The 26,687-nt window shown below is 43.0% G+C and overlaps 4 protein-coding genes across 6 annotated transcripts; 3 read left to right on the forward strand and 1 right to left on the reverse strand.

Annotated features, from left to right (window-relative positions):
* Window positions 1–72: 72 nt before the first annotated feature.
* Window positions 73–2,332, reverse strand: LOC109139258 (E3 ubiquitin/ISG15 ligase TRIM25). The gene has a single exon (XM_019262114.2). The coding sequence runs from the start codon at window positions 2,236–2,238 to the stop codon at window positions 556–558; it is 1,683 nt and encodes a 560-aa protein (XP_019117659.2). The 5' UTR covers window positions 2,239–2,332; the 3' UTR covers window positions 73–555.
* Window positions 2,333–2,917: 585 nt separating this feature from the next.
* uqcr11 (ubiquinol-cytochrome c reductase, complex III subunit XI) lies at window positions 2,918–5,322 on the forward strand. Its single transcript, XM_010744229.3, has 3 exons — window positions 2,918–3,073; window positions 3,640–3,773; window positions 4,960–5,322. The coding sequence occupies exons 1-2, from the start codon at window positions 3,024–3,026 to the stop codon at window positions 3,761–3,763; spliced, it is 174 nt and encodes a 57-aa protein (XP_010742531.2). The 5' UTR covers window positions 2,918–3,023; the 3' UTR covers window positions 3,764–3,773; window positions 4,960–5,322.
* A 1,823-nt stretch (window positions 5,323–7,145) lies between these two features.
* mbd3a (methyl-CpG binding domain protein 3a) lies at window positions 7,146–15,312 on the forward strand. Of its 2 annotated transcripts, XM_010744228.3 has the most exons (7): window positions 7,147–7,343; window positions 9,390–9,555; window positions 10,592–10,729; window positions 11,005–11,095; window positions 11,196–11,373; window positions 14,207–14,362; window positions 14,478–15,312. In XM_010744228.3, exons 1-6 carry the CDS (start codon window positions 7,330–7,332, stop codon window positions 14,355–14,357), a joined length of 738 nt encoding a protein of 245 aa, XP_010742530.1. In that variant the 5' UTR covers window positions 7,147–7,329; the 3' UTR covers window positions 14,358–14,362; window positions 14,478–15,312. The 2 variants fall into 2 exon arrangements, with proteins under 2 accessions (XP_027141680.1, XP_010742530.1); XM_027285879.1 differs by having other exon boundaries at window positions 7,146–7,343; window positions 14,207–15,312.
* An 852-nt stretch (window positions 15,313–16,164) lies between these two features.
* Window positions 16,165–25,317, forward strand: LOC104929649 (RNA-binding protein MEX3B). Of its 2 annotated transcripts, none has more exons than XM_010744224.3 (4): window positions 16,165–16,851; window positions 17,416–18,002; window positions 19,948–20,195; window positions 20,293–25,317. In XM_010744224.3, the coding sequence occupies exons 2-4, from the start codon at window positions 17,492–17,494 to the stop codon at window positions 21,505–21,507; spliced, it is 1,974 nt and encodes a 657-aa protein (XP_010742526.1). In that variant the 5' UTR covers window positions 16,165–16,851; window positions 17,416–17,491; the 3' UTR covers window positions 21,508–25,317. The 2 variants fall into 2 exon arrangements, with proteins under 2 accessions (XP_010742526.1, XP_027140513.1); XM_027284712.1 differs by lacking the exon at window positions 16,165–16,851 and adding an exon at window positions 16,874–17,299.
* Window positions 25,318–26,687: the final 1,370 nt, after the last annotated feature.

The following is a 26,687-nucleotide window of genomic DNA, read 5'->3' on the forward strand; positions in this document are numbered from 1 at the left end:
TATACCGTGTCTTTTTTTTTCTTTTACCTGTAAATATGTAACTTGTGCTGTGCAAACTAGTGACTCAGGCTGTGGTTGAACTCTTCAGTATTTTATTTTTGAAATTTAATTTACTGGGACAGATCAAATGGGAAGTGATGATTTTATAGACCTTAAAGCTACAATAAACATGAGCTGACAGCTTAATTAGACAACCCTGGCTGTAATCAGACAAATATGATTCCGTATTATATCGCACATTCATCAGCTAAACTAATAATTCATAAACTGATAATAGATTTGTGTCCAAATGTACAAAGTGAGCTCAAAATATGTACGATGAAGGAAGGTCCGCTGCTTTCTCTCTTCACTTATGCAGTGGAAGAGAAACAACATACAAACACATCAATACAAATATTCACAAACAGCGCCACCTAAAGAAACATTTACAGTACAGAAAGACAATGTCAAAGTACCGCCCATGATGTTTGATTGACAGCTGATCTCTGTGCTGTGAAGAAATGTCACAAAGATAAAGAGTTAAAACACAGAATTTAACCCTTAAATGACTTCTATCTATTTCATTTTACACAACTCTGCAGTGTTTCCAACAGACCAGGATAACCAAGGTCCAGCATAGAGAGGCTGAGTGAACGTGGTCTGGACTCTGTGGAGAAGAGTCATGGTTTCAGAGACACTGTAGAAGGAAAGAATACCTGCACTGTGATCAAGGTACACTCCAACTCTGGAGGACAGGGGACCTGAGACAGGAGTGCTGTTGTTGTTGTACCAAAATGTGTAACTGTTTTGGTTACAGTCTAACCTCCAAGATTTGTCATTGCCTCCAAATACACATGCATCTGATTTCCCTGCTCTGCTGATATTCTTGTATGTGACTGCTACACCAACTCCTTTTCCTCTCCACTCCACCTCCCAGTAACAACGTCCAGTCAGACTCTCTCTACTAAGGACCTGATTATAAAAAGTGAATCTGTCTGGGTGACTAGAATAAGACTGATGTTGTTCCATTAATGTCACTTTTCTGTTCCCCTCAGATAATAACAGCTTAGTGTTTGCTGTGTTTGGATCCAGTGTGAGTTTACGTGAATATTTTAAGAACTCAGCTCTGGTCTTGGGCTCTGGTTTTGGTCCTGACAGTAAAACATCAACTTCAGTCACTGTCAGTGAGATGTTTGTCCATTGGTCCCTCAGAACGTCCTGTAGTTTATCTCTGAGCTCTGACACAGCAGCTGTCACATCCTCAAAGTACCTCAAAGGACGGATATTGATGCTGGATAAGTCTGTAGTTTGGCTGAGTTGTGACAGTGAGGGGTAGTTTTGGAGAAACTGGTTGTGGTCCTCTGTGTGCGGGAGCTTCTTCAAATCAGCGTCTTTCCTCTTCAGCTCAGTGATCTCCTGTTCCAGCTTCTCCTGAAGCTCTTTGACTCGACTCACTTCAGTTTCCTGCTGGGATCTGACCTGCTGCTTCACATCAGACATTCTTTTCTCCATGAGACGGATCAGCTCAGTGAAGATCTTCTCACTGTCCTCCACTGCTTTATCAGCAGAGCCATTGATAGCCTCCACCTCCTGTTGAAGCTCGTTCACATCTTTCTCTCTGTCCTGGATTCTCTGCTGGATGTTTTGTCGAGTCACCTCGAGCTCTCTCTGCCTCTCAGTCCTTTCTGCTGCAGCTGAGACTGTTTCATGGCCTTTATGTTCATCCATAGAGCAGAGATAACAGATACACTGCTGATCAGTACGGCAGAATATCTTCATCACCTCATCATGACGAGAGCAGATGTTCTCCTGTAGCTTCTTGGAGGGCTCCACCAGCTTGTGTTTCTCAAAGGCAGAGGATTCAAAGTGAGGCTGAAGGTGTTTCTCACAGTAAGAGACCAGACAGAACAGACAGGACTTCAGAGCTTTCAGTTTTCTCCCAGTGCAGAAATCACAGGCCACATCTTCAGGTCCAGCATAGCAGTGATCAGCAGGAGCAGCTTGGAGTCCTGTCTTCTTCAGTTCCTCCACTAAAGCTGTTAATATGGTGTTTTTCATCAGGATAGGCCTCGGTGTGAAGGTCTGCCTACACTGAGGGCAGCTGTGGATTCTTTTCTCATCCTCTCCATCCCAGAAGTTTTGAATACAGTTCATGCAGTAGCTGTGTCCACAGGGAATAGCCACCGGATCCTTCAGTAGATCCAGACAGATCGGACAAGAGAAGGTTTCCTGGTTCAGTTTATTTCCTTGCTGCGCCATTTCTCCTCTCCGTGTCAACGACTGTCTGAGTTTGCCTTCCTCAGAAATGAAACTAGTTTGAGCTCTGATCTAAACAACATGGGGGAGGGAAGAAGGAAACACTTATCAAGAGCTGAGTCATTCCAGGAAGAGAGAACACACACACACACACACACACACACACACACACACACACACAATTATTCAGTTCATTGTCATTGCACTCTGAAATGAAAGGATAGAACAAATAAGAAATTTGAGTTGAAAAAGAAATCATAGAATCAATTTATAGACCAAAATGTATCATCATCAATAACTCATCAAAGTAGCCACAACATATAACAGCTGAACACACTCGTGGCATTCTTTCTACAATAGAAAGAAAATATTCTTCAGAAAGTTCTTCCCAAGTCTGTTGCAGAAGTTCCCATAAATGTGTGGCACTTGTAGGTTGCTTGGCTTTAACTCTTTTGCCCAGTTCATCCCAAACCAGCTCGATGGGGTTTAAGTCTGGAGACTGTGCTGGCCACTCCATGTTTTCAAGCATACCATCTTGTTCTTTTTTCCTGAGGTAGTTTTGGCATAGCTTGGACTTGTGTTTTGGGTCATTATCTTGCTGTGTATATATATATAATGTGTGTGTGTGTGTGTACAGTTTACTATCTCTTATTGTTAAAGACTTTTATTTTCTTAAGCAACCGGAAGTACTATCCGCGCTTGCGCACTAGACGTGGTCGTAGCTCGGAAGTCCTCTTAGCTTTGAGCTAGTCGGCACGTCCTGTGTTAGAGGACACGTTTCAGCCAAAATGATCGCTAAAGTCATCGGGCCGAAGTATTTGGCAATTGCCAAATCATGGTAAGATGTGTTTTATATGTCGTATTAGTATTTTAAAGAGAAGAGATTTGGAGTTTTAACAAACAGACTCTGGTGTCCTTAGCTAGCATTGCTAGCTGTTAGCCCAGCCGAGGTCATCGCCGCTGACTTTAGCTGCCTGTCGGCTAAACTCACTAAAAGTGACTAAAATAACATTTGAAGTGATAAACAAAGCTTTCCCCTAAAATCCATGTTGTTATTCTCTCTGACCACATGAAAAATGTGACTGTCTTACCTTTTAATGATCCAGTTTGAGGACGTTAAATGTAACCAGCTGACCGACAGTGGCTTTGTTTTGTTGTAGATCACAAAGATAATGTCCGGTGAGGGTCCTTAAACGGTTACCTAGGCAACAGGATGTGACTGGTGTGGTGGAGAGAAGCAATGAACTCTTCATAATTATTAACCTGCGAATCTGTTCATCTTTACTCTGTATTTATTGACATGCTTTACTTAACTTAAGCTCGATTGTTTCTGCACAGATGTCAGGACACTGCTGTTTGATTTCTTCACCTCAGTGAATCTTGACGATGTTTTCTACTTCACAGGATCCCAACCATGGCTGTGTGGGGCACAGCCGGAGGAGTAGCTCTGGTCCACTTCACAGACTGGCGATTGTTTTTAGATTATGTTCCCTACATCAACGGCAAATTCAAGAATGATGACCAGTAGTGACACTCAGGTTAGTCCGGCAAAGAGACGACTGCAGAAATAAAAGAGTGGAGGAGAGGTGTTTTTGTTTTGGCCACAATAATCACAGTCGGCATCATTATTTCTGTATCTGCCACATTCATTACTGTCTGTCTGAGCCTCAATCTAAGTTGGCTTTAATTCAAAATACTCTCAGGCTATGTATTTCTTTCTAGACCATAAAATCTGATAATTACAAGGCATCAAAATGTTAATACAGACCATGTTTATAATGTTTGTTTTAGACTTTTTGCCCTTGGTTGTGCTTCTGCCTCACTCTGGTTCTCTGATGTGGACAAACCCGATGAGTCTTTTCTCATATTACATGATTGCTGGGCATTTTCTGTGTACTACGGTCACAGCGCTGCAAGAGAACAGTTTCAAATTGACACTAAAAAGCAACGTTGTCGCACAGTTTGAAACCGCAGGCAGCGCCGGACGGAGGTTTTGCCCATTTCACAAAATAATCCTGTAAACAAGTTATTGTGTGACTTTGTTAGCTTGTGCCTCAATCTGATATAATTTTCCACACATCACAGCCTGACGTATTTCTTGATTTCAATGAACACGTCTAAGTGCAGTTTCTGCGTGTTTTTGTTTACACTGGATCTGTGGTGAAGAAGACGGATAAATATGATGTTAGCAAGTAGAAAAACTGCTACCATTACACTTAAAGCACAAAAACACATCTTGAGACAGACAAAACTGCACTACACTAATAACTCTGAAGCAAGAGCGAAGTTCGTAATTAGTGTTACCTCTGGTAAAAAAATACCCGGCTAACATCATTCCTATAGGTGAAACTGTGTGGTGGGGATAGCAGCATTTGTGAAACGCTTCTCATCAGCAGGAACTGGACAATATGCCCGGCGGTTTCGAGGTTTCAGGAGACCTAAATCTAGGACAGTTGCCTATTTTAAGACCTCCTAATAAGACAGGAATGCCTGAACAACCTTCGCCCACTCTGCAGCTTAGTTATTTGGCATGAAAATGAAAAAATCAATAGTGTTAGACTTTTATTTAATCCTCAATTCTGAGAAAATTCACATTGGCAGGAAGTTGAGTGATTTTTGGATAGCTTTAAAAAAAGAAAAAACAAAGTGTACGTTATTTGTAACACTCAGACTTCTGACTCACTCAAACATACATTACCTAATGACTTTGTTTTCCCCCCTCAGGTCTGTGCTGTTTTTTCACACAAAGACTTAAATATTGAACAAGAACTGCTGCTGCAGCCAGTACGTTGCACTCCGGTCCAATTCCATGCGAGGCTACTGGAAGCTGTCATCTTCATCCAGCAGCCCAATTCAACATTGAACTGATTGCCATCAACATCCTGTTAAATGCACTGGAGTTTCAGCGTTCTCAACCAGTCAGAATGTCAATGAAAGGACCATGAAAACAGATGTTAAATGGACTTTTCTTTTCCTTCTTCATTTGGGATCAGATATTTATTTTAATCATCAGTCTCCCGTGGATCAAATCTGTCCTTCGCGTTATGTTGTAATTGTTTGGAAGAGAAGTAAAATATGTGAGATTTATCCCATGTTGTTGTGTGTGATTATTTCACTTGCAGTGATTTAAGTTTGCTCAGACTCCACACTGGCTCAGATTATTGAAGCACATAATTAAAAAGTCCTGAATTGTGCTTTGTTGGTATATCCCTGAAGACCAAAACAAATCATAATTACATTTTCTTACTTCCCACAAAAGAATTAGAACACAGTGTGTGTATTAAAAGAGCGGACAAACAGTTTTGGAAGAGATCATTGTTACTTTTGGGGATTGTTTATCTGTATAAAAATACTTCTGTGTACAAGTCTTGGACATTTTCAAGTAGTTACAGAATTATTAGAAATGTCATCCTTGGTGCACTTCGTAATGGTAAATGGCCTGTACTTATATAGCACCTCTCTAGTCTTCCGACCACTCAAAGTGCTTTTACGCTACATATCTCATTCACGCACATTCATACACTGATGGCGCAGCCTTCGGGAGCAATTTAGGGTTCAGTATCTTGCTCAAGGAGACTTGCAGACTGGAGGAGCCGGGGATCGAACCACAGATCATCTGATTAGTGGACGACTCACTCTCGAAGAAGTAGATGGAGTAAAAGTATTAGTGGAATAATGTGAAGTTACTTCATTGCCAGAATTTGACAAAAATCTAAGTAAATATACTCATACATTGGTGGAAGTGTACAAATACCTGGGTGTTCACCTCAACAACAAACTACACTGGTCGGACAACACAGACGTCCTGTACAAGAAGGTCAAAGTCGTCTCCACTTTCTGAGGAGATTGAGGTTCTTCTGTCTGCAGGGGAGGGGGAAGCACACAGCCAGCTCTGTCCTGGACTGCCCCCTAGACTCTGGAGAGGAGGATGTTAGCAAAGCTGACATCCATCATGACAACTCCTCTCACCGCCTGCATGAAACTGGACAGCTCCTTCAGCAACGGACTGCTACTCCCACCATGTAAGAAGGAGCTCTACAACAGGTCCTTTATTCCAACAACAATGGTTAGACTCTTTAACACCAGCATGACTTTATGACTTTTTCTATATATTTCATATTTATGAGTAATTTCTTAACCATCTTATGTATACGAGCTACTGTGACGTGAATTCCTACTGTGGGATCATTAAAGTCTATCTTATCTTATCATATCATACAGAATGCATTTGAGGCACATGCACATGAGTTATTGACCAAACTGTTAGCAGGCTAGTCCAGATGTTGGCAAAGCTCCTAAATAGACCTGTACTCCTGTGCTGAGTTTAATGTACAGCTGTGTCATCTGAGTTTATTATATATATATATATATATGTTTTAAAAGTAATGTAGTAGCTGTAATGTATGTTTATCATGCAACTACTCAGTCACAATAAAATATTAAAAATGACCAAAACTTCTCTAAATGAGTTAAAATTAACGGATTGTACGGATTGAACAGTACAATAAAACTTAAATCATACATGTTAAAAACATTTTTATTTATTTATACCCCTTTTCTAATTATTATTATTATTGTTGTTTATAGACTGTTTCCTATACATACATTTCTATATACATATACACAATTTTACATATTCATATATATATACATACATACCTACATACAAGTAGGTCATACATATTTGTAATCATTAATATGTGTTCAAGTATATTCCATTGTGTCAATAATTTATTAACATGGGAATATTAAAAGTATGTGGTACTTAAAGTATACTTTACTTACTCGAATTAATATTTTAAGTTGAGTTGCTTTCAGCCTGTGCTGTGAGAGCATGACAGACCCGGAGTTTTCGCACTACTTTACAGTGCTGTGGCGGATGTCTTCGCTCATTATGTTCCGAGGCCGTGGCGGAGTGATCCGCGCTCGGTGACTGGAGACAGACAGCGGGGGGATCGATAATAAACCAGACTCGGCGAAGATATTATGACTGCAATCATAGACAGCTAGCTGGCTTCTTATCTTTCTTTTTTTTATTGTTTTTTTTTTCACAAGCCAGATTCACGGCAGAGCTGATCACAAGCAACCGACACCATGGAGAGAAAGAGGTGGGACTTTGTTTGAACGTTTAGTCGGAGGAGTTGTTAAAATGAAAGTTTGTCTGCAGGAAATGCACGCATGCATACGGAGCGGCTCACGTCAACACTTGAGCTAATGAGCGGCTCTTTTTCTTACTTAAACTTAAACTTCAGCTAAGGCGTGAGCTTCGTGCTGTGTTGCGACTTTATCGCGGCTGTAAACTTGTAGCTTTGAACAATGAGCGGCGCTAATTGAGGCGCTGTTTGCTGCCGCACACAGCGCCGCTAGCCTGATTAGCTAGCTAAGTTTCATTGTTTACACACGCTTGACTTGCGGTGCGTTGGGCCCCGGAACAGTTTACTACGCAGCACGGCGTGAAAACCTGACAACAACACGGCCGTGCTGTTAGAAAAACTCACACCTGAGTAACACGCTGACTTCAAGTGTGTAGCTGCATCACTGAACACCTTTAATACACCTGGAAATGCAGCTGTGTGTCGTGTTACAGACACAAACCGCTCAGGTGTTGTTTACACTGTAAATATGGTGTGCACGTATGAAGATGAGCTGGATCGTCATCCCCTCACTCCCTGACATTACACCTGTCAGTGCGGGACAAGCTACACCTTTTTAGGATGGAGCTTTTTTTTTTTTTAAATATAAAAATTAAATCATGAAAATCTAGTTTAGCAGCTGTTCAGCATCGCGAAACAGAGGTTACAGCTTTTGGAGAGAAGCTGTCTGTTCTGCTAAAAGACAGACAGACAGACATCTGCAGCTGTAACACAAGCATTTACCTTCAAGAGACTCAAGAAGCAGGTATATAAGTATAGATACATCTATCTATACCTAAAGTATTGATGGATTTATCTATACTTTATTATGTTTGGGGATCAATATCTACTTAATTGATGGATATATGATGATTGATCCCCGAAGGTAATAAAGTATAGTATAGCGATTTAGTCAGTGCATCTATCCGTTATCTGTAGCCGCTTATCCTCATCAGGATCACAGTGGGGGCTGGAGTCTGTCCCAGCTGACTTAGGGCGAGAAGCGGGGTACACCCTGGACAAGTCGCCAGCTCATCACATGGCACATAGAAACAAGCAACCATTAACATTCACAGACATGCAAGCAAGGGGCCGCAGGTTGGAGCTTAACCCTGGGCTGATGTGACAAGGATTGAGCCTCCTCACACGGGACGCACACTCTACCTACTGAGTTAACCTGCACGTCGCAAGTTACGCATTAATGTCCGTATCAAAGAACCAGCTGTCGCAGAGTGAGTCTCCTCTCCCTGCACAGAGAGGAGTCATTATAAAGTGTTATATCGGTGAGCAGGAATCTCTTCCTGAGAAGTTTATAGAGCGTCCATCTCTCTACAAGCAGCTCCAGGAGCTCCAGCACAGCGTCAACCTTTTCAATCAGTGTGTTCAGTTTTTTTTTTAAGTGTTGCTGGCTCTGATGCTACTGCTCCAGCAGATGGCTGCAAAGAAGATTGGTAGAACATCGGCAACATCCTGCTGCACACATTAATGGACCTGAGCTTCCTCAAGAAGTAGAGTCTACTCTGTCCCCGTCCTGTAGACAGTAGTATCCACCCAATATGATACAGATGGCTTTCTTTTGTAGTCAGTCAGTGTCTCGTTTGGACTACACTACCACCTCTGAAGGACATTTACACTGAGCGACTGCTTTGATCAAGTTACATGCAGTCAGGTGACTCCAGAAGCCAAACTGCAGCCTGTGAAGAGATACTGTGTGGGAGACAATAGAAGAGATAAGATAGACTTTATTGATGGGTAATGATAAATAGACCTTTTCTAGTCTTCAACAGTTTCAGGAGATAACCATTCATACACATTCACACACTGATGGTGCAGCATCAGGGTTCAGTATCTTGCTCAAGGACACTTCGACATGCAGACTGGAGGAGCCAGAGATTGAACCACCAATCATCTGATTAGTGGACAACCCGCTTTATCTCCTAAGCCTCAGTATCCCTCGTAGCTTTAATATCAAAGACATAAATTGTGTAATGATGTTGACGAGTTTCCTGTTTTTCTTTCTAGTGTACCTGTTAAGCGCATCCTCAGCAAGCCCCAGATAGTCCGAAGTCTGGGCAGCAACCTTCACACAAATGTGAATCCCAGCCACACCATGGCTGGACGGTCGCTCCTGACCAAAGTGCCGCGCAGCAGGCACAAGCATTACTATGACATCAGCCATCAAATCAAGGTGAGGCTGCGTTTAGCTTTTGGTATTTATGAGGCATGAATGACGATGCAATGTGATGTGAAGGAAAAAACAAGCAGAATGAACATGGTGCTGTTTCAGTGATTCAACCTATTCGCCCCTAATACATCACTGAATCACACTGGTTTTTATTCAACTTTTTGACCAGCAGAGGAAGAAGAGTCCTAAATGTTAAAGTGAACTAAAGGGATCATCAGAGGCACATATATAGAATAGAATAGATGTGTGTCTATTTTGTGTATATCTTGAAAATTGAAGTCTTTCATGTCAGGTTAGATGGAGACCTGCCTCAAATTCTGGATTAACTAAGTTATGGACTGACTTAGACACTGCGGGACACATCCACAATGTTGTTCTGAACACAAAACACAGCATTTAGCACGAGTAAGGCCAAAAAAACTCACTTCTGGTCTCATTAGATCATAAAACTTTTGCCCGCTTTGTTTCTGTCTCGGTCGCGTGTCCTCATGTCATGAGACTTTTTTAATGGTGGCTTTCTTTGCTGCTCTGCCCTAAAGCTGCACGTTGTTGTCGTGTTTTAAATGACTTCTTTGTTAATGACCTCCATTATGAACACTTAAATTTTTTTATTTCTGACACTAGTACATGCAAAGGTTATACAGATAGAACTGTGACACTATGGAGTAATACTGTAAAAGTGATTTTAAACACAACTTGGCAGTGAAGCTCTGTAGCTACTAAAGAGCTGCTGTAGATTGCTTTGTTCCTGCTCCCTCAGATATTGTTTTATGACTGACTATACTACAAGGAGATGTTTAGTGCCATCGCTACAGCCTTTTATCTCTGCTGTTCAACTCAAGGAGGATTTCTAACTCCCAACTATTGTTGGATCATAATCATTATAGTTTATTGTAACATTTAGACTGTCCCTTCACACCCCATGGAGTTAAATAAGGCAACACTACAGTAGTAACTTCTCACACATTATATTATAAAATTAGTCAAAGCTGCTTATCTGAATTTTGTCCAATAAGTTGTGTTGTTGTCTTTCTTGAAGGCCAAGCCTGATTTAAACACAACACTACCAGTTCGACAGACAGCGTCCATCTTCAAACAGCCAGTGACCAAGGTAACAAATCATCCCAACAACAAGGTGAAAACAGACCCACAGAAGGCCGTGGACCAACCGAAACAAGTAAGTCAGAGGCGAGAAGAAGCGTACATTTTGTGTTCTTTGAACTTTATTCAGACTCTTTACCTGCTAGTGATGTCAGGAAACGCTAACTTCACCACTGAAACTGTAGAAAGGCAAGTGAACGTGCTGTTAGTGCAGGAAGTTGTTTTGTTTTGTCTTTTTCTGGCTGTAAAAAGTGTTCAGTAGCCTCATAAATTGGATAATGGGGCCCATATTCAGTTTGAGAAAAAAATGTATTTAAAACTTGACATGGATCGTTTTTTGTTTTTTTTCAGCTGTTCTGGGAGAGGAAGTTGAGCGGGTTAAATGCATTTGATATCGCAGAGGAGCTGGTGAAAACTATGGATCTACCCAAAGGCTTACAGGGTGAGGGTAACCAAACAAAAACGACCATCTTATATGATTTTAAAGCTTCTTCTTTTTTTTTTTTCTTCTTGAAGCTTGACTTGTTGTCCTTGTTGTTTAGGTGTTGGGCCTGCATGTTCAGACAAAACGCTGCTTTCAGCCATCGCCAGTGCCCTGCACACCAGCCCCGCTCCGGTCACCGGACAGCTCACCGCCGCGGTGGAGAAAAATCCTGGAGTCTGGCTCAACACAGCGCAGCCTCTGTGCAAAGCCTTTGTAGTGACTGATGATGACATTAGGTAAGACGTTCACGCAGCTGTAGTTTCCTCGCTTATACATCAATACATACACAACCGTTCAGAAGTTTGGAATCGCCGGTTTGATTTGATGTTTCTCTTCTTTCCTTCAATAATCACTTCTTTAACAAAAATAAAACGGCATAATTCAGATACCAGATGTATCTTTTGCATTTGAAATAGTTTGGGTCATAATTAAATGATTAAAACTTTGATTTTGTCGATGTCCCCACAGTGTTTCATGACAGAGGATACTATATTTATGCCATATTTTTCCTAATGTAATGTGAGTGAGTCATTACTGAACTACACCGGTGTAACTGGACTAAATATTTTTTGATATATTATAATATTTTTTGGGGGCTTTCTGCAGTTTATTCTGTGGTTTGATTGAACAGGGTTAAAGTGGTTTGTTCAGCTGTGATCCACTTTCAATAACCTAATCTTAGCTGCTAAAGCAATACACCTGTTAATACCAGCTTGTTACAGCCATTATAATTAATAACTTTTACTAATGAGAGGTGATTTCTTTTATTCTTTTTAACTGTTACTCTGATGTTTTCTTTTGGCTGAACCATTGCACAGGATTTTGTTCTATATGTACAAAACATTATTTTTTTGTAAGCTCTTCACACAAAATAACATCTGTTTATAAAGATAGACTTTAATGATCCCACACCGGGGAAATTCACTTGTTACAGCGACTCACAACATACAATACTCATAAATGGTTGCTCAGCTGGTACAGTGGGCTGAGTCCTTCTGACTCCGTGTCGTTCGCCCTCTCTCTCCCTGCTTTTCCTGTCTGTCTTCAGCTGTCCACTCTTTGCTCTCCCGTCGGCTCTCACAAGTTGAAAGCTGTCCAGAGTTGCCAGCGAGTCCTCAGTGAGTTCATTCAGCCACGTCTCTGTGATGCAACACTCTCGATATTCTCTCTGTAGTCTGGTTAGCACTGTTAGCTTCTCCATCTCACTGGGGAGAGATCTTACGTTCTCCACGGAAACAGACGGTACTTACGGTTTGTACCGTCTTTTCCGCTCCTGGCTCCACTTAGATCCACCTCTGCATCTCCGTCTCCTCCTCCTCTTCCTCACTTCAGCAGGGATCTCTGGTCTTTCCACAACCTAAACACATTTAAGACAACTTACAAATGTATAGCAGTCGTCTCAGCCATCGGACTGCACTGAATCAAGCTTTTGTGGCAGACGATCCTAAACTTTTGAAAGGTGATTTCTTGTAAGCAGATGTTATTGTCAGTTTCAGGGCTCTTTTTTAAGGAGGCCATTCAAGGTGTGAAGAGTCATTCCAGTTAACTGTAAAAGTGTAGTTCATTGTGGCACACAGACACCGTAACAAGATAGTGTAATGTTAGGCCTATTGTTAGTTAGCGTCTGCGAAAGAGCACCAACTGTAAAGTGTCAACTTTAATAGCTACCAAGCTGATGTTATATTTCTGTCACAGCTTCTACTGTGAAGTAGCTTCTAGTGTTATAAAGAGGAAGTTTTCTACATCTCAAAGCATCCTCATCTCTGCCCTGTTAATAAGTTTCTCAGCACAGTTATTTATGATGCTTTTAAAAATATAAAATTTCACACACAAACAGTAGTAGATTTTGAGACTTTTGAGACTTTGAATCTGTTTGTATGATTTATATATCCACTGTTATGATGTGGAGATCAAGAGTTCTTGGGTAACACAGCCGATCTGTGTTGCTCAGTCACAACATCTTACACTTTATAATCATCGTTAACTAACCCTCCATTGTGTACATAGTCTGACTAAATTGGTGGCTGTGGCAGATTCAAACATGTTCCACTGCCTTACTGTACTAAGAACACAGAAACACTGTTAGGCTAAATACCACCGAGCCCGGCTGCAACGCGTTCTGGATGCAGCATGGTCTCCGGAGTTGCTCATGACTGTTCTAGACAATGATTGTAACTCTAACAGAAGCTGCTCTCACTCTGCTTGCCCGAGAATATGCAGCTGTAATAAGCAGCACAGAGCAGATCGAGCTGGCTGGAAGTCAGACTCGCAAACATTATAGCGTAGTGTTTCTCAAACTTTTTATACCTTCGTACCACCTCCAGAAAATATTCATTTCTCAGAGTACCACCATCATGACAGACAACAGCTACAGACAGTACAGCGGGAGGCAGGTTTACTCGTACGTAGTAAGAGGATTTTTTTTTGTGTGTGTGTGTTGACTGCTGTTGAATCCTGAACAGAACCAGAGCTACTTTGGCTCCTGATCTACATGTTTCCCATTTGCAGCCACGATTGCAGTGTTTGTGAATGATTCATTTTACCTCCATTTACTACCTTTTCATTCAAAACAGAGTATTTTGACAGTATTAAACATATTTAAATATAATTATATATATATATTTCAGGGATTCCTCTGCGTAGCCCATGTGCCACCAGTAGTACTTGTACCACAGAGAGAATCTGGTCCATTTTTATAATAAAACACCCAGTGCAAGCATTCAATCATAAAAACAACCAACAGGGGAACAGTATGACCACGTAACGTATTTACTCATAGTAGAAGTACATAAACAAAGAAAAAATGACCAAATCTGAGCAAGTTAACAAAGTCTAGCATGGAAAATGCTCCACATCTGAAACGCTCCTGGTGGAGTGGACCAAAACATCGTGAGCAGTCAACACTCACTCGTGTTAAAACTGTCCAGGCTGAAGTTGCACCTTTTGTGGTGCTTCGGTGGCCATCAGATGACAATGATTCAACATATTAAACTGCTATAAATGTTCAAGTTTTCACTGTGAATGGTTTGTTTTCATTGGTGTTATTGTGTCTTCGTCTGTGCCCCGCAGGAAGCAGGAGGACCTGGTGCAGAATGTGAGGAGGCGTCTTGAGGAAGCCCTTACAGCCGACATGTTGGCTCATATAGAGGACACCACTGCAGACGCAGCAGCCAACAGTGTAGAGGAAAAAGCTGAGCAGGTGGACAAGGACGAATTATAGCCAAGGTACAGAAGACCACAGGACTGGCTCCAGCGTCGCCTCTCTGATTATCTCACATTGTTATGAACTGCAGTACACCCCCAACATTTTAACATCCCTCTTTTCCCATCTCTCCCACAGGCTTGTTTGACATGAAGTTTGCTGGTAAACTCCTTTCATCTTCAAATAATTGGCTCCATGAATATTTTGTTACACACTTTTAACTGTAATAGACCCTAAATGCAGACGTCCTGCAGATTTTGTTAACCTAAACAAAGACTGTTCTCTTTATTTCTATTTTTTTACGTGTGACAATGTAATCCTCCAAGGGTGCTTTGCGTTTCAGTTCATGTTTACCTCTACTAATGTATGGCAGTTACAGATGGCGGTCTACACAATGCAGTGTTACATTTAGTTAATAACTGTTCAAGCTCAATGTTAAAAACACAAACCTGATGTGTGTATGTGAGTGTGTATGTATGTGTGTATGTTTGAATGTTGAAGTGTATTTTTCTGTTGAACTGTTCCACAGGAACATGTTGCTCTTTTATATTTTACTCTGGCACTGTAGGTAGTGTGTTTATGTTTGGAAACATAGCAAGGTTGCAGTATGTTTACATGCACACAGCCACTCTTCTGGCTGTGAATATTAAAATTTAGCTTGTTTAATTAAAAGTTTCTTGTTTTTGTTTTTTTTTATAGTTCAAAGTAGTGTTATTTTAAAAAAATAACCTGAGTTTACATGGTTTTGAAGTTTCATGGTATTTGTATTGACAAAAGAATGATCAGTATTGTTTTGCCAACTACATTCGAGTTCAGACAGTAACAAGAAAAGAGTGTGTACCCTCCAGAAAATACAACAACACTGATGTACCTCATAACAAGATGTACTGTACCTCATTACAAGATTCATTTTGTCTCTGTACCACTGTCTCACTGTCCAATAAATGCAGCTCTATGACTGTCGTATATTTTATTTTGTCATTACCATGTATAAAATTACCACCTTGTGTTCCTTTTATTCTTTAAAGCATGGCCCTTATGTATATTATGATCGCTGTAATCATTCCTCCTTTCCAAAAATCCATCAGTCCTTGTTGAGCCGAAGCCAGTAAGAAGCTTCAGCAGCCTGAGATGGTCCTTTTTTTTTAAAGCACTAAATTCCCTCTTTGTCTCTATCCCTCTATCTCAGCAAGGAAACACAAAGAGGGAATTTGGTACTAAAAACAATCGATTTAGGAGGGAGATCTCTTCATGGACAGGAACAATTACACCAAACTCGTTCACTATCTACATAGGCATGTTTTAAAATGAACTTGAAAAATATATAGATGTACCATAAATTAAGGGATAATAAATCAAAAACACTTATTGGCACACATGAAGAATGAGTTTGGTTACACGTTGCCTTCAATGTACGTGTAGAAAAAAACAAGGAGCTTCACAAGTAAACAAAAAAACATGTACAGATGGAAAAGTATATAAATAATTATGTATATCTATGCATAAATATTAATAACATGAACATTTTTAGACGGCGCAGAGTGCGAAGGATGCTCATATAAATATGATTTATACAGCAGGTGATGCTTTAAATATAAATAAAGTATTTCTAGCTTTGTTCATATTTGTGTTACCTAGAAAGCACACACACACTGCTGTTGTTGTTGGACCACCCAAAACACACCTCATTGGTGGCCATGATGAACACACCCAACCATGACCACGTTTTTTGGATTTTTTTTTTTAAATATATATAAAAAATAAATAAATAAATATGTCAATGCAGTCAAAACATGTATGGTAATAAAAATAAATAAATAGTGTCCAGACACAATGGCAGTGACAGCAGGAGCTTCGCGTGGATGCTCTCCTCTTGCTGCATGTGGCCTTTGAACCCATTGTTGTGTCGCGGGTGACGTCAGTGCCGTGTGCGGGAGACGGAGCGGCGTGCGCCTGGCGAGACAAAGGCGGCGGAGCGAGCGGGGTCAGGCAGCAGCAGCGAGCGGCAGCAGCAGCAAAGAGAGAAAGAGAGACAGAGAGAAAGAGAGAGAGAGAGACGAGATCAGTGTTTTGTTTTTTTTGTAACTAAAAAGGTGTCTAACCTTGGATTTTTCAGCTATTGTATCCCAGCCGATACGCAGAATGAAGATCCAGTGACACTCCCAGGGATTTACTTTGACTCTCCAGACAGAGAGGAAACAACAGTGCCCTCCTCCTCCTCCTCCTCCTCCTCCTCCTCCTCTCCGGTTTGAACGTTTTTCTCCTACGCCCCCCATTTAGCGTGCTAGTTGAGTTAGCTAGCCCAGCTAGCTCCCCTTACTAGCGTCGCGCAGCGCACACACACACACACACACACACACACACACACACACACAGAGGCACAGGTCTCCTCCTCCTCCTCCTTCTCCTTCTCCTCCTGGCTGCTGCTTTCTCATCTTTCTCCCCGAGAAACTGGGCGACACGCGAAGAGACAGAGAGAGGCTCTCGTCGACAAAAGAAAAGCCAGCGCAAAGTAAGTTCGCTGTTTTGTTTTTTTTCCTTGTGTTGTTTTGTTTAATTTTGAAAAAGGACAAACCGCGAGGCGCCTCCTCGAGGAGGAGCACAAGTTGGACTGTCAGAGCGGAGCTAGCAGCAGCAGCTAGCCGCGCTGCTCCCAAACAAAGGGGTCGACAACGTGACTGAGTGCCGACTGTGTGGGACTAGCCTGTTAGCTCGGGCGGCTGGAGCTAAAAACAGCTTATTTGTTTACGTTGTTTGTGTTTTTTCAACTCGGTCAGCACGTGTAGTTGGTGCTGAAGTTAGTGCCGGGAGGTTTTACGTGTGTGCGCAGGGGGAATAGTTTGTTTTCTTGTGTTTAAGCGGGCATGCTCTGACAAAACAAGCAGCCTCCTGGATGGTTTCAGTTGTCAGACAAGGAGCAACAACAGACAAAGCGAGGCGCCGGGATCAACACTCCTGATGTGCGCTGCTGTTTGTGAATGATCGGGGCTCATCTCATCCTCATCCTGCTTTTGTTTGTTTACTGTCAATACTTTTTATTATTTTTACTTTTATTGTTTTTATTTTTTTCTTCCAGAAGAGGGTGAGAGCTCACTCCCAACAAAACACAACAAGGCATCCGTGATCTGATGTGAGATCCACGGACAGAGACTATGCCTAGCCCTTTATTCCACCCCGAGATTATGGACCACGACGTGGTGATCAGCAGCCAGCACAGCGGGGTCGGTATGCCCCGTGAGACGGACCAGGAGTCCCGGGAAGAGGACCACCAAGAGGCGCTACGCTTCGCCTTGGACCAGCTGTCACTCATGGCCCTGGATAAGGTGGACTGTGGGGGCGGCGGTGGTAGCGGCGGCAGCGGCGGCGTCGACACCCTCGATGGGTCCCAGGGTCCCGGCTCTGAGGGCTGCAACGGCGTGGGCGGAGGGGGCTACGTGGATCTACAGATGCTGGAGCATCCCAACGGGTCCCGAGACTCGCCGACTTCCTGCTCTCCATCCCCGGAGTACTACGGCTCGGGCGGGTACCACATGGCCGGCTCACACTCCATGCTCCACGGGGAACAAAGCTCCGTCCTCTGCAGCAGGAAAAGAAGTGTCAACATGACTGAGTGTGTGCCTGTGCCCAGCTCTGAACATGTGGCTGAAATAGTGGGCAGACAAGGTAAGAGCCACAGTGTGTGTGTGTGTGTGATGCTGTTAGGTAGAAATAATTTCCTGTTTATGGGGCAGCGTGCAGCCAGGTTGTTCTTTGTTTGGGTGGCTGCCTGGTGAGAGGAGGGACTCTGAACTTTTACAGGGGCTTGGTGAGCTCTGCTCAGGCTGTTTGCGCCTTTTAATGCCCCCCTCCCTCCCTCCCAAAATAAAAAAAAAATAATGCGGCTACTCCATTTTCAAATAAACACCTACTCTATTTACATGTGCTTTCTTATTTAGCAGTATCTCAGACAATGCCTTGACAGAGTGAGGGCTGGTTGATGAGCAGGGTGGAGGGAGGGAGGGGGAGGGGTGGGAGAGGGTCAGACAAAGCGGCAGATTGTCGGGAGTCTGGACATGTCTAGCAGCCTGCACCAAACAAAGGAAGTACACCGACATGTGCTGCTTTTATACATCACAGCGCTCCGGTGCCAGCCTTAAACGCGGGGCTCTTTATTTATCCATCTACACCTTTTTTAAGGTGGATTAATATTTTGCGGGGCCGATTTTTTTTTTTTTTTAAGGTGGAAGCAGGCGCACAAACACGGGACTGGGCGGTGTTACGCCCTGCACCCAGCTCCCGTCTGCCGATGCTGCCTGCTCGCCTCTCAGCCTTTGCTCGCACGTTTTATTTCCAATTTCCTCTCTCCTCTCGTTTTACCATCACATGCGTCCCCTCTTACTGAAACACAGCGGTGCCGTGAGTTTGCTCGGCCCGTCGCAGCCTCGGCCGCGTTATGGCATTGTTCTCTTTGTTTGAAAAAGCCATGCTTTCTGCTTCCCACAATGACATCACACTCCGCACATCCGATTGGCCGACGCGAGCCCAGCGTCCATATTTAAAGAAACAGCGCACACGGCTGCTGCTGCTGCTGGGGGAGCATGAGTTGACACAAGCGGTGCAGCAGACATGGAGATCCATAATACATTAAATAAACATTAAAAAAGAGAAAATACATTATAATGCATTTAAACTTAACATCATAAGAAAGCAGTATATATTTCAACTATTTTGTGTGTATAACATCATTGACAGTTATTTGCACAACTTTACTGAATTAAATTAGTTTGGGGCAACTGTGGGTCAAGCGGGGACATCTTCTGTGCACCATGGTCACTTTAGTGTCCGCTTAAACAGACAACTCAACACTGACAACAAGTCAGGTCTGATCACGTCACTCCACCAAACATAACGGCCTCTTACATCACAGACAAAGTGTCCCATAAAATATAGTTCCTGTTCTAAATTATGGAATAAAATATAAACTTATGCCGTTCTCTGACTACACCTGAGAAAAATATGATGATCTACAAAATACATCTTTGCAAAAATAAGTCTCATCTTACAGTTCTTTTAAATTGATGCCATATGATGCAATAAATCAAATATTCCTGGAGGTTATCATGTTTAAAGGTCCTTTCCAAGCATGTAGGAGAAACTATGGTTGCTGAAAGGAACTAGGACCTGCTCTGCTCTGTACCAGAAGAAGAACATTACTTATTTTTTACACATATAGACCTGAAATACAACCACGCACACCTTTTTTTTAAAGGGCTTATAGACATCTATACCTGACATCTCAGTGACTTGCTAAAGGGTGTCTAAAGTGCCCAGGAGGTGACCTGGCACCTCTCCAGCTACCAGTCCTGGCTCCATACTGCCCCTTAAAACAGCAGCAATACAAACTAGAGCTAAAGAGGTGGATGAACAACAATAATAATAATAATATAACATCATGATTGTAGGGCTGCTGTATCAGATTAGTTGTAACAACCTGTACTTAAGCTGCTAACTGAATTGTCATCATTAGACTGCTTGTTTGTGTCTGTAGCATAATCACATTATAAATGAACGTCTCTATATGTGTATGGAAAGTGTTCATGGCTTTAAACTGCTGTTTATCTGCTTCCAGGTTGTAAGATCAAGGCCTTGCGTGCCAAAACGAATACTTACATAAAGACTCCTGTCCGAGGCGAGGAGCCGGTGTTCATCGTGACGGGACGCAGGGAGGACGTGGAGATGGCCAAACGCGAGATCGTCTCTGCAGCCGAGCACTTCTCTATGATCCGGGCATCCCGCTGCAAAGCCGGAGCACCAGGTGGAGGGGGAGGAGGCTCTCTACCCGGACCGCCACACTTACCTGGACAGACCACCATACAGGTAGGGAGACCCGTGTGGCTCAGTCAGCATGCTGTGTTTACAACCGTGTCGCCTGTAGTTTGAAGATATTCAAACGTTTCTCTTCTCACTAATCCAGGTGAGGGTGCCCTACAGAGTAGTCGGTTTAGTAGTTGGACCAAAGGGAGCAACTATCAAGCGCATCCAGCAGCAGACTCACACCTACATCGTGACGCCCAGTCGAGAGAAAGACCCGGTGTTTGAGGTGACCGGCATGCCGGAGAACGTGGACCGAGCGAGGGAGGAGATCGAGACCCACATCACCCTGCGAACTGGAACCTTTGTAGACCTGCAGGGAGACAATGACTTCCACTCCAATGGCACTGATGTCAGTCTAGAAGGCTTGGGCGCCCTGGCCGGAGGTTTGGGGGCGTCTCTGTGGTCCAGGGCCACTGGCCACCATTCTGCCCCCCCTCCTCCTCCGCCCTCCCCACCTCCTCCCATTCCCATGTCCATGCACCACTCCTCCGGCCGGAAGATGTCCTCGTCAGTCGCCTACCACACGCACAACGGCGGGATGAGCTCAGACAGCTTCAACGCCACTCGCAAAGCCAACGAGGGAGGCAGCCCCACTAGCCCTTTTAGCACAGGCTCCAGCAGTGCTGGAGGAGGATTCACTTTCGGTGGTGACTCCACCCCCGGGCTGCCCTCCTCAGAGGAACTGGGCTTTGAGTTCAGCGCTTCCAACATCTGGGCACCTTTTGTCAACGGTGGAACAGGCAACAAGACGGCCGGGTCCTCCCAGCAGCAACAGCCTCTTCGTCGCAACAGCAGCGGCCTCAGCGGTGGAGCCATCACTCCAAGATTGTCTCCAACTCTGCCTCAGGACACAGGCGTGGGCCCACTGGATCATCCACTAGCCCGTCGTGCCCAGAGCGACCCCCTCAGCACTCTCTCCTGGCTACAGTCCGGCAGCACCGGAGGTGGCTCCTTCTCAGGAGCGTCCAGCTCGAGCTCCGGCGGGTCGTCGACCGGTTACTCCTCCTGCTCGGCCTCCTCCCTGCCCGGTGGTTCACCCACTGACTCCGAGGGAGGCAGCAGCGGCGTGGGCCTCAGCTCCGGGATGCTGAGCCGACTGAAAGGCGGCCCCGGCGTCGCCGGCCTGGTGGGCGTCAGCCCCGGGATCAACAGGGACTGCTTTGTGTGTTTCGAGAGCGAGGTGACCGCAGCCCTGGTGCCTTGCGGCCACAACCTGTTCTGCATGGAGTGCGCCGGGCAAATCTGCCAGTCAGCCGAGCCTGAGTGCCCCGTCTGCCACACTCCCACCACACAGTGCATCCGCATCTTCTCTTAATGCCCCGGCAGGGGGTTGGGGAGGGGGGGTAAATATGAGGAGAGGGCAGGAAGAAGACTGGAGTGGGGCACCAACTGCGGAAGGATTCACACTAATAACCTTCACACACACACACACACACACATGATGGACCATAATAAATGCATTACTAGAGATGATGATACTATACGGATGTTGATTTATTGCTGATAGCTGTCAAAATTAATAATAACAATAATAATAATGACAATGACTTATTTTCAGAGTGAAGTGAATTCACACTGATCTGCAGACAGTCGGGGCTCAGACTGTGGTGAACTTATGGAAGGAAACTAGTGTCTTATCTCTCTTCAGGCCTTCATTTTGACCGGCCGCCGGTCCGTCTCAACATTTCTTCATCCTGGCTTCTTCAGATCTCTGCCTGCTTTCTCTCTCACAGCCTTTCCTTTTGACACTTTTGTACTTAACAGATATTTTTCGATGAAGCTGTCAACGAGGCCTGCACTTTTCTACTCTTACCCTTATTTTAATGTCCTTGACAGACCTGTTCCGATGAAAATCGCCCCCTCTCCCCTCACTCATGCTGTTGTTTTTCGCGACACGAAGCGGCGGTGACGGCGGCGGCGGCGGCAGCAGGGGGTGGGGGAGTTAGTATTTTTCTGTAAGAGTGGAACTTTTTTTAAAAAAAAAGGTCGGCATATAGTCAGGCACCAAGCGGAACAGCACACCCAAGGGACCTCTTAAAGGATGAATTCCTGTTTTTTCTCGTTGCCACACACAAATTAGCCATCAGTGATGCCAAATGAATGCTATTAATAGACGTCCTGATCAAATTCAATAACGTGGAGGATGAATTGGGATGAGTCTGCGCCGCGTTTCAAACGTGGCCGCTCATGTTAATATTCCTTTTTAATAAGTGAGACATCGGTGATCTGTAGGAATGTGTCTGAGGTCAGTCTTCTGTACGTTTGGGCTGCCTGACAATCCCTTTACATCTCTCTCTTTCTCTCTCTCTCTTTCTCTCTTTCATTTGTGTGTGTGTGAGTGAATAATGCCCACTCATGCTGTTTGTTACATCAGCATCATCGTGCATCCTCACCACGAGAAGGTCTGGTTTCTGTCCTGCTGCCCCCTCTCCTCCTTCACTTCACTCTCTTGTCTTATTAAGGGAAGGCGATGCTCCGATCCATCCACACCAGGACGTTCCTCCCTCTCTCTGTCTGTCTCTCTCTCTCGTGTCTGTTACACTTAGATCGTTTTGCGTTTTCTACTAGTTTGTTTTGACTCTTGACTGTCAAGTGTGTGGCTAACAGACATGTTTTGAATCTCCTAGGAAAAGATAGGGCTTTTCTGATGTCACACGTGAATGTCTAGTAAGGTTAAGGAGAGACGGCTGCTCCTCCCATACAAACTAAACAATAACAAGGGGCTTGATTGAAACTGAAACTTCTTTTTTTTTTTCATGCACTGTTAGTCCCGGGCCCCTCCCTAAAAAAAAAAAGGAGAAGAAAAAGAAACAGCTCTTAACTGTTTTTGTTTTGGTAGTTTTTCGGTCTTCCACCCCACTCTCACAGCAAAGCTGTATGGCACTCTCTCAGATGACACACTGTCGTACCCCCCCATATACCGCTGTACTCGGCCAGAATGTAGTGCACTATATGGTTAGTCATTTGAGATTTGTCCTGTGTTTTCTAGCATTACCGTGTGACTCCAGACGAGGCGGTTGCATCCTGTTTTTGTCTTTTTGTATTTTTATTCAATTCAGCGCGAGTTTGCAGTAACTGCCTCCTACAGTGTTAATACACTGTACGTATGTTGGTGTGATGGTACACGGTTGCCATTCGTGGCCCCCGCTTTGTTTTTTGTTTTTCTTTGCGTGAACATACATGGAAACAGCTCATAGAATGAGATAAGCCATGACTACAGAATTAAAAACGACACAGCTGATTCTCAAAAGGGCTTCCTCCGACTGCACAGACACACGATCAACATTTTCAGGCTCACACAGTAGGTCGAATCAAAACTCTTTATCCTTTATGGCAGCTAGTAGCTTAGGTCATCCAGGGCTTCCAGACACTCTGTGTTCAAATCCCAGCAGCTGCAGAATGTTTTTCTTGTTTTTAATATTATTCTTATTCTTTTCTAACTGTCCCTACGCGGTCATCACATGCGGATCCTGTTAGTTTGAGTGTAGGACGTGGCAGCGTGTGTGTCCTCCCTGGACGTTTTAAATAACAAGGAGGGGAGAAAAAAAAGGGGGTAACTCTACTTGAGTAAATAATCTCGTGGAAACGGGCAGATGCTGCTGTGCTTTGGTGCTCCAGCCAGTTTAATGTTACACTTATTTGCTGTCTGACTGTTCGTTTGCTACTTGGGTGACGAGGGCAGTAGCTCCACAGAGGAATCTTTATAAGCCGCTGTCCTGGTTGAGCGCAGCAGTGCACTAATTCATGTGTCCACACGTGTAGGAAAAACCTGCCCAGGAGCTGAACCGATAGTCTTCGAAGTGAAGACTGTCCCATGGTGCTTAGGTGCAACTCCCTACTGAAACGCGGTGACGAACAAACCCAAATGGCAGTGGGGAGGCTTTATTTTATTATTATTATTATTATTATTAATATTATTATTATTATTTTCTAAGTTCTCCAGCGCACTATAGACCTGACGACCCTGTTCTTATTGTGGCTGAATCGGGCAGCCCACCCTCCTCGTTTAGGCGTTTGTCAAACGTCAACATTTCGTCTCAAAACACTCAGAACAGATTGCAGGGCTGCGAGTGTGTCTGAATGAACAGATGAGTCGTGGACGGTCGTGTGAGTCTGTCGTGGCCAATCTTTTTTAAAGTCCTTCTTCAGACTGTCCCAAGTTGACGTGTTAAAGGAATAAAAACGTATTGTTGTGTTCGCCAGAAGGGTCTAACGTAAAATCCTGGACGTTGCACCGGGATGTTTCTGGCCAATGACATAATGTTAGGGTTTAATGTACAGTAGTTTAATTGTTTTAAAAGGTACAAAGTTTTTCAGATTGACTGCTGATTTTTATTTTATTTTTTTTAGCCAAACTTATCCCCTCCCCCATTTCCTTCCTTAAAGGTTTGAAAACAGGGTTTCCTGAGGCATGCTAGCCAGTGACCTCTGACCTTTTTTTTTGTGATTAGAGGGGAGGGGGTGCGAAGAGAGCCACGCCAGTAAGGGGTGACAGACGCCCCTCAAGCCTCCGCTCTCCTATTTTTTGCTTTAAGTCTCTTTGTATGCAGAACCAAAATGTAAAACAAAGTCGGCAAACTAGGTTTCAGGCCTGACCTGTGTGTGTATATACCCTGAATACAATCATTGGGATCTTGTTTTCAAAAGCAAAATGAGTTAATTGAAAATAAGTGTAGTTTCTAAAGAACATGTATCATTATTTGTAAGTTAACCATCTGCATGTCTTCAAGCCACCTGGCATTAGCTAATAATTTTTAAGATAAAAAAAACAAAAAAAACTTTTTACACATTTTATTTTTTACAATTTATTTGCTTACCTAAATATCCCAGACAATAATGTGACCCTTTTTATTACTTCAAATTTATTTTTATTTTCCATTTTTTTATTTTCCTTATTTCCTGTGTACTACATATAGGCAATTTATAACAAAATGAGAAAAATTATTGAAGAAATTTTAAAATTGAAATATATTTTATTTGAAAGTTTATGGACCTTTTAACCGTGAGCCGGGAGAATTGTATAATCGTATAATTTGAGCTGACTTGACGGTTATGAGAAATGTATCAAGAGTTTTATTTTTTATGCTTCTTTAATAAAGTCTTGTTTTTGGTTTCATTTTTTTACTGTAAAATAAGAATTCGTGTGTCGTGTCTTTATTTCAGAGGAGAAATGTGGCAGCAGGCTGGAACAACTGTGTCTTTGCCACATGGTGGCAGTATTGACACACCTGCTGCAGAGCAAACCGGGAAAAATCTGCAGTCCAGACATGTTGCTGAATCTGAGATCAGACATCACTTAACTCTTTAGAACATTGGGATGGGCCAGGATTTAACATTAAAATAGATTTTGGTGCAATTTATAAGAAATGCATTATATTATCAAAAGATAGAAGAAGATGGTGAGAAATTTATTTTAATTCATGTGTTTAAAGTCCTTTTTAATAAGCTGAAAAGTTATTTTCTGCTGAAGCTTCTAAGAGGATTTGCTATTTTATCATCATGAATAAAAACCTACAGGCTGCTGGTCTAACAAAAATAAAAAATAAAGCAAATTAAGGACATCACTTTGGATTCTGGGAAAAAAACTCATTGTTTTTTCACACTTAATAACCAGATAGTGCTGAAATGATTCATTAATTGAGAGCATATATATTACAATAATCATTTCTCAAGCAAAAATGTCAAATGTCAGGAGGTTTCAGCTTCTCAAATGTTAGGCGTTACTGTTTTTCTTATAGTAAACATATTTTGAAGTTTTAGACTTCGAAAAGACGTCGTCGTGGGATCTGGGAACCTGTCCCATTTCTAACTATCTTCTGATGTTAATAAAGTAGTTAGTTGCAAACATAAAGTGTGGAAAAAAAGGAGCTGCACCTTCAGCACATAATGATTACTGCAGTCTAATGTGTTCTGTCTACACTCACGAAGAGAAAATGTCTTAACTGAAACAGCTTTTTCCTCCCCTCCCCTCTGGAGCGTTGAGAAGTAGCTAGAACATCTGGTTCAACTTGTGTAAAAGTGGTGGTGCATGTTGCTCCCCTCCCCCTCCGTCCTCAGAGAGGTCAGAGGTCACACGGTGAACAGACTGAGCGCTCACTGAAGTGGAAGTTGTTTGTTCCAGCTGAAGGTTTCGTGTCAATACAACAACCCTGTTGTCTCCATCTGAGCTGGGAACAACATCTGTTGAATCACTTTGTCTGGTTTAGACTTTAGAGTGGACAATTTGTCATAACTTTGAGGACTCTTGTGGAGTATTGCAGATGTTTATTTTGAGATGTAATAAGTCAGAAGATTAAATGAGAGTGCAGTGATGCGAGTCTCAGAGGGGAATAATAAAGCAGGCGTTTAGAATGTGACACAAATGTCCTTTTAATAGGAAGCAGATCACAATCAGGCTGCATTCCAGTTCCACTTCATCCTCATTAAAGAACGATCGATAATGATAAGAAACAAATTAGAAACATCCTTAGTAGAAAATAATTCTCTCATGCGTGT

The sequence above is a fragment of the Larimichthys crocea genome, chromosome XII (genome assembly GCF_000972845.2).
Source record: "Larimichthys crocea isolate SSNF chromosome XII, L_crocea_2.0, whole genome shotgun sequence".
In the NCBI taxonomy this organism is placed as follows: Eukaryota; Metazoa; Chordata; class Actinopteri; family Sciaenidae; genus Larimichthys; species Larimichthys crocea.

Coding starts and splice junctions, on each gene's coding strand:
- LOC109139258 (XM_019262114.2), bottom strand. CDS start 2,238: ATGGCGCAGCAAGGAAATAAACTGAACCAGGAAACCTTCTCTTGTCCG.
- uqcr11 (XM_010744229.3), top strand. CDS start 3,024: ATGATCGCTAAAGTCATCGGGCCGAAGTATTTGGCAATTGCCAAATCA. Junction 3,074..3,639: donor TTGGCAATTGCCAAATCATG/GTAAGATGTGTT, acceptor TCTACTTCACAG/GATCCCAACCATGGCTGTGT.
- mbd3a (XM_027285879.1), top strand. Junction 9,556..10,591: donor ACATCAGCCATCAAATCAAG/GTGAGGCTGCGT, acceptor TCTTTCTTGAAG/GCCAAGCCTGATTTAAACAC. Junction 11,096..11,195: donor TCTACCCAAAGGCTTACAGG/GTGAGGGTAACC, acceptor CTTGTTGTTTAG/GTGTTGGGCCTGCATGTTCA.
- LOC104929649 (XM_010744224.3), top strand. CDS start 17,492: ATGCCTAGCCCTTTATTCCACCCCGAGATTATGGACCACGACGTGGTG. Junction 18,003..19,947: donor TGAAATAGTGGGCAGACAAG/GTAAGAGCCACA, acceptor ATCTGCTTCCAG/GTTGTAAGATCAAGGCCTTG. Junction 20,196..20,292: donor CTGGACAGACCACCATACAG/GTAGGGAGACCC, acceptor TCACTAATCCAG/GTGAGGGTGCCCTACAGAGT.